We start from the raw sequence: 7,734 nt of genomic DNA on the forward strand, positions 1-7,734 counted from the left end.
ACATTGAGATTTTACATTCTGTATATGTATGTAAATATACAGTGTTTATATATATATGTATATACAGTATATGTGTGTTTATGTATATATACAGTATATATCTATATTTATCTATCTATCTATCTATCTATCTATCTATATATATATATATATATATATATATATATATATATATATATATATATATAGGTAGATAGATAGGTATAGATAGATATAGATATATACTGTATACATATTTATATATATATGTGTATATATATATATATATATATACTGTGTATATATATGCTGTGTATATATATACTGTGTATATATATACATACTCTTTAACTGAAAGGTTTTCACACGCTCTCCAAATATCAATTAGATTAATATCATATGCGACCTTTATCTTGCCAGTAGCGTTTTTTTCCGATTCATTTTTTAAAAACAGATTTTAACGGTCTTTTTATGTGCAGTTATTCGTTCCAGTTGAATGTATTGCAGTAACATTCAAGTGACACATACTCCTTTCCAAAGGCACCGATGAAATAAGCATTTAAGAGTTATTTGATTTTACTTTAAGGACTGCTTTTCAGGTCCTATACTGCAGGGTAACTCTACTCTTGGCAGGACCTTTTCATAATTTTATATAATATATTCCAAAGCATTCATCATTTCACACCGCATATTGCTCGTTTATTGTCGAATCCACATTATCAGATCACTTGGAAAACATTTTTATAAATGGATAGTTTATTGTCAAATCCACATTATCGGAGTACATGGAAAACATTTTTATAAATAGCTAGTTTATTGTTAAAAACATTTTTATAAATGGCTTCTTTATTGTCGCATCCACATTATCGGAGTACATGGAAAACATTTTTATAAATAGCTAGTTTATTGTTAAAAACATTTTTATAAATGGCTTGTTTATTGTCGAATCCACATTATCGGAGCACTTGAAAAAATATGTATATATTGCTAATTTATTGTCAAATCCGAATTGTCGAAGCACCAGGGAATCCAAAAGGTCCTCAGCTGACTTTATAAATCCTTCAGGCCGTCATCTTCATGGGTATGCTCGTGGGCCTGGCCCTCGGCGCCCCTCAGTACAACTACGACATCCCTCAATCCCCTTCCACGCTGTACGAGACCCCTGCCGAGTCCGTGCAAGAGCCCGTGCAGCTGTATGAAACGCCCCAAGAGACCATTCAGGAACCCGTGCAGTTGTACGAGGCTCCTTCTAACACCATCCTGATTGCTGAGCCTCAAAATATCGTTCCCAACATTGTCAGTCCTGTAAGTAAAAATCTCTCTCTCTCTCTCTCTCTCTCTCTCTCTCTCTCTCTCTCTCTCTCTCTCTCTCTCTCTATATATATATATATATATATATACACTATATATTATATATATATACAGTATATACACTATATATATATATATATATATATATATATATATATATATATATATATATACATACAGTATATACACCATATATATATATATATATATATATATATATATATACATATATATATATATATATATATATATATATATATAAAACTTAACTAGCCTTAAGAAAAAATATTTTATTTTTGATTCAATAAACAAATACATTTTCATTACTTAACTTTTTTTCATGTTTTTTTTTATCCCTAAAGTGAACTTTTAAACCAAAACAATATCCTAAAAAAATATTTCATTTTTGATTCATTAAAGACATTTATTTTCATTACTTTCCTTTATTTTTTTCTCAGATTTTTTATCTTTTAGTTGAAGTTTTATACAAAAACAATATCTTCTTCAGCCTTAAGAAAAAAAAATTCGTGTTTGATACATTGAAAAATACACATTTTCATTAGTTTCCTTCATGTTGTTCTCATAATTTTCTTGTGTCTTCTACCACGACCTTATACTTCTATTTTTAAAATGTGTTTTAGCGTGATTTATAGATTTAAAGGTGTTTTATATTAATTTTTATTTTTTCCACCAATGAAATACAAAAGTCCCTTTCCCTTTAAATGTGTTTTTTTTTTTCTTTACATTTCTTCCCTCATTTCTTATAGGTTCAATTTCTTTCACTTCTGATAATAGCATCGCAAAAGTACTTACATTGTCCGTCTTACATCTTTTCCTGTGTTACTGAAATAGAAATGATGGCAATTAAGATATCTAAGAACATCTACGGTTTAAGGGGGGTTTTAATATTGGTTTTATTATTCCTTTTCCATTTAGAGGCTTATTTCTTATATTTCTTCCTCCATTTCTTATAATGTTGAATTTCCTTCCCCTTCTGAAAATAGCATCGAACAAGTACTCACATTATCTGTCTTACATTGTATGTCAAAAGCCACATCGACCTTAACGCAAATAAATCTTTGTAACGAAATAGAAATGATTAATAAGTAAAAGAAAAAAATCCAACCCTGGTCAATTAAATGTATGAGAAAAGAAATAATCCTTTAATTTTTCCTATATAAAGCCAAGTGCCCCCATGGAAGGCATGCCCTACGACTTCACCTGGGGAGTCGAGGACACCGAGAGCGGCAACACCTTCAGCCACGTCGAAAACAGCGACGGCCAGAGGACCGAAGGAGAATATAGGGTGCTTCTTCCCGACGGACGCCTTCAGGTAAATCCTCCAGGGCTTCGAAGTTTGTTTATTTCCTTGTTTCCTTTCTTCACTTGGCTATTTTTCCCTGTTGGAGCCATTGGGCTTATAGCATCGTGCTCTTCCAACTAGGGTTGTAGCTAAGCTTGTAATAATAATAATCATCATAATAATGAAAGTAATCCTTTTTTTTTCTTAAGGATTAAAATTCTTGTTTTTCATTTAAGACCTTGGTTCAGTATATGTACAGTTGGAGACAGAAGTTCCTGACATACCTCGCTCTGGGAAAGTGTACCTTGTCACACCATTATTGAGAAGAGGGTTATTGTGGGTAACCCCGCAGACCACTGATTTCATCTCTCCCTAAACTTATCAGTTTGATTACTTGCATCGCAGTAAGGTCGTGACAGGGTGGTGTGCCAGGAATTCATGTATCCAACTGTACATATTTACCTCACATTTAGGTCTAGATGAGAATTGTACAAATGCAACAGACAGCCAGCCATATGACATTTATTATCTATATTTTATACGTAAACGGAATGAGGATTAAAAGATGAAGATATATAATTCGATTCTCCCATAACAGATTGTTCGCTTCTTCGACAACGGCGAAGGATTCAACGCTGAAGTCATCTACGAAAAGTAAAAGGCGTCCCTCCATCCAAAAGGATTTCTTGATGTTGCCCTGAGTTCTCCACCGTTGTATGAATGATGTGAAAGAGTCCTCAAAATCTAATTTTGGAAATAAAATGATGGCCCATAACCTGATCATTTTCTCTTCGGGCGAATGTCGATGGATTGCCTTACCGAGATTGATTTTGAAGAGAGCTGATTAGGAGCTGGTTTCCTCCGTGCATTAATAGTGTGAAATTTAGCCCATAGATGGCGGGAGCGTTCACTTGGTAGAAAGCTGGTTATTGATATTTCTAACTGAAACAAAATTCTTGAAATCCAAGTTCTTTTTCCAAATCTAGACAGAATTTACCATTGAGTAAATTGTCTGTAGAAATTATGAATAGTAGTTTTATGTAAAATTTTCCTTTATTCGTATAATAGATGTGTGATAGGGTCTTAAAATGTAAGTCTGCGTGTGAATGAATGTAAATTATTATTTGTAAAATATGTGTAATTTTTAATAAAAAATGTATATAAATTTCATGTTTAGATTTTATGCCTTTAAATACATGCATAATGTACACAAACACACACACGCGCACACACACACACACACACACACACATATATATATATATATATATATGTATGTATGTATATATATACATACTTTATATATATATATATATATATATGTGTATATATATATATATATATATGTGTGTGTGTGTGTGTGTGTATTTGCGTATATATATATATATATATATGGATACCGACACGAGAGCAAACTAATGAACAGTATATTCTAACATATAAAAAATAGATATGGACATGGGCAGGACACGTATTGAGAATAACAGATAATAGATGAATATTAAGAATAACGGAAAGGGTTCCTCGAGTTTGCAAAAGGAGCAGGTGAAGGAAGAAAAGACGATGGATTGACGAACTAAGAAAGTTTGCCGGTGTGGACTCATAGAAAGACCATAAGCGGAAGAAAGTGGAAGGACATGTCTTAGGTATTTTCTCTACTGTAGATTAAAAAAAACGGCTGATGATGAGATGATACAAACACACACACACACACACACACACATATATATATATATATATATATAAAAGATAAAGATGACTTTCGAAACCTAACGAAGGCCCTTTGCGTCAATAGGCGTAGGAAGATATATATATACATATATATATATATATATATATGTGTGTGTGTGTGTGTGTGTATAAATATATATATATATGTACAAATATATATATATATATATATATATTTGTGTGTGTATGTTTATGTATATATATATATATATATATATTTGTGTGTGTATGTTTATGTATATATATATATATATATATAATAATCAAACAGAGGCAACCGTAGATAAATATTACAAATTTTGTAAGTTAAATGGCATTTACGAAGCAAAAAAAAAAAAATACAACAATTAAAGTGTTCAGGTGACTGACAGAACCCCATAATGACACATCAACTCTACAAAAAAAAAAAAAAAAAAAAAAAAAAAGCCAGTTTTATGTTGCCGTTTCACATTCGCTTCCTGAATCAGGCTTCTCACGCTTTCTTTTTATAGCCAATCACTTTCTTCTTCTTATTTATGTATTTCATTTTTTTTTTCATTGGCGATTTAACCGAAAAGCCTATTTATTGAATTGTAAGAATGATCAGATATTTACCATAATTTAGCAGTTATTATTATTATTATTATTATTATTATTATTATTATTATCGTTTTCATTATTATTATCATTATTATTTTTATTATTATTATTACTTTCTAAGCTACAACCCAAATTGGGAAAATCATTCCAAAACATGGTCACAGCTGGAATAAAAATTCACTCCTAGTAACTCTTGGTGAGTCCACTTGACCGGAAAATGTCTTATTTAGAAGAACTGTCAATCTGACGAACGAGAGTAAGCTTTAAGTTTTTTTTTTTTTTTTTTTTTTCTCGACGCTACCTGATTTAAAACAGGCTATGATGCCAGTGCAATGATCTTTATTTTCGCAAAATATATTCCTCTGAAGGTACGGCAATGCTAAAAGTCAGACGTTGGATAATCTTTGCCCATACCAAAGCATTTTATCATAAATGAATTAAGTGCATATACATTCGATATTAAAAGCCATTGTAGGTGATATTTACATTAATTAAAATCACGTGGGTTAGCGATATATATGTAAGAATCTTATTCAACCAAGAATGATGCTAAACTTCGTTTTAAAACCGTAGCTTAGACATAGTGTTCCATGCTACGATAAGCTGTGTATTTATTTAAAAACTATGAGAGTAGAGAGAAAAGTCTATTAGTGTCATATTAGATGTATGGATCTGAATTAATGTATAATGTAGATCCTTATAAGTAACTTGCAAAATTAAATTGGATGAAGAATTATAGTTTACATTAATCTAAGAAAAACAAAACTCCTTTTTTTCTCTAGCATGTTTACTGTGGTCTGTCTTTTAAAATATTTCAGGCATAATGTAGCCTAGTATGGGTTTTGATGACAGTCTCTCATAAAGAATGGTTCAAATTATCTATAAAACATCCATCGTTACAATACTTGTGTACTATTATTTATATGAAGGAAATTTTATAAAGAATTCAGGCTTTTAATTCCTACCATTGACTATGACTTTAATATACATTGGATTAGGAACAGAATTATTGATAGCTTTAATAATCTAATTAAATTAATGATCATAGGTACAATAAAGAATGCAATATATAAACAATTATTCCTGGTATATAAAATAAACTTAATTCGTAAGACACACTTGGCAAGGGCTGATAAGAATACAAGTAGAGCTAGAAAATATTACTCTCCTTACGGAGCTATTGCCAATAGTACACCTCTGATAGCATGCAGTATGTATTTAAATGACACCCTTTGTTGCATCTTGACTCTGAATGGCCTCCCAGCGCTGTGTTAAATGACCCAAATCCGAAAAAGGGAAAAAAATCAATCCAAGTAGGCTATATGAAATCGTTTTATGTCGATATTTTCCTTTTATTCTGAGTTAATTCTAGTTAAAATCATATCTTAAAGCTTTATAAATATATCAAAATAATATTTCTAAAGAAATAGATTAAAAATACTTGCTAAGATAATCGTAAAATTAAATTGTCTTGCCATAATCATTGTATTGTTAAGTATTATATCTATGTCTCCCATTTAAAATGTATCGTTTTCTTTTAACATACATAATAACGTTTTCTTCTTTTATAGAGTATAAACTAATGTAAGCATAACTTTGTCAGTTGTGTTCATGAAGTGACGTTTAGCAACGTAAAAACATTTGTTTATATCCTATGCCTGTACTTTTGAGAATGCTTTTTTAAATACCTTGAGTCCAATCAACCAATGGGAGATCTTTTTATAAAGCTGGTAGCTGAAAACGCCTATGAAAAGAGGTGATACAATTGTTAGATGTGGTGGAGGTCTCTGGTTGGTTGAAGGACTTCTTTGTTTGAGCTACCGAAGAGTCATTGAAGCTAAAGACATCATTTTGAGAAGACGTGTTGTGTAGCTAGTGCCTATTTAAAGAAGAAACATTTAGGTAATTACCGGTTATTTGAAGTTTGGTATTCTTACATTCTCGGGGATACAATTTTAATTCAAAAGTCAAGGTTGATAATCAATATCTTAAAAGCATTTGATTGTGTATTTTCGAAAACCATACGCATCGAGCTATATATTCCAAGATACTTTACGTTTACTTTAATGGCTGCTTTTCTGGTCCTATACAGCAGGGGAAGCCTACACTTTGAAGGTTTCTGGGTGTGTCCTTATTCATTATAATTTACGAAGACGTTGTTCAGTGTGATTTGAATTTTGAATAGAATCTCAATACATTATAATGCCCGATATTACTATAATCATTTATATCTCAAAATTTTATAGGTTTTTCAGTTGGTATATTGCCTTTAATCACCCGTTTTAACCTAAATATAAAAAAGGTGAATCATATATTGATGAAAATGTTAGCTAGCTAGATTTTAATCCGAAGTTATACCATATTATATCGTTTACTTGACTTCTCCAAGGGCTGCTTCTCTGGTCCTATACAGTAGAGGAACCTTACTCTCTACCTAACCTTCATAGTCATTTTATCATATGCATACCAAGGCATTCAGCATTTCACACCGTATATCACTCGTTTATTGTCAAATCTAAACCATCGAAGCACTTAGAGAACAAGAAAGTCTTTAGTTTCCTCTTGAAAGCCTTAATCTATTCAGTCTGTCAGATGACTAGTGGAAGCTTATTGTATAGTCTTCGGGGCCTACAGTAGACATATATCCATGTTCCAATAATTTAGAACCAATTGTAACTATTCTCGTGTTAACGAGATTTGTTGGCTGCACAATATGTAGTAATTCTCTTAGATATGTTGGCTGTCCGGTTTTGATAACTTGATGGGTTATTGTACATATTTTAAACTCGATTCTTACTTAAATAGGCAGTCAGTGTAAATGAATTAGTGTA

At 31.2% G+C, this 7,734-nt stretch overlaps 1 protein-coding gene across 2 annotated transcripts in view; it reads left to right on the top strand.

Moving 5' to 3' along the window:
* Window positions 1-3,758, top strand: part of LOC137645322 (cuticle protein 8-like) — a 5,025-nt gene extending 1,267 nt beyond the window's left edge. For both annotated transcript variants that reach the window (XM_068378144.1, XM_068378136.1), the window contains exons 2-4: window positions 1,045-1,284; window positions 2,474-2,623; window positions 3,192-3,758. In XM_068378144.1, coding sequence (XP_068234245.1) covers window positions 1,045-1,284; window positions 2,474-2,623; window positions 3,192-3,251 — 450 coding nt within the window. In that variant the 3' untranslated portion in view covers window positions 3,252-3,758. The remainder of the gene's footprint in view (window positions 1-1,044; window positions 1,285-2,473; window positions 2,624-3,191) is intronic.
* The last annotated feature ends 3,976 nt before the right edge of the window (window positions 3,759-7,734 follow it).

This window comes from Palaemon carinicauda, chromosome 1 (genome assembly GCF_036898095.1).
Source record: "Palaemon carinicauda isolate YSFRI2023 chromosome 1, ASM3689809v2, whole genome shotgun sequence".
NCBI classification, from domain to species: Eukaryota; Metazoa; Arthropoda; class Malacostraca; order Decapoda; family Palaemonidae; genus Palaemon; species Palaemon carinicauda.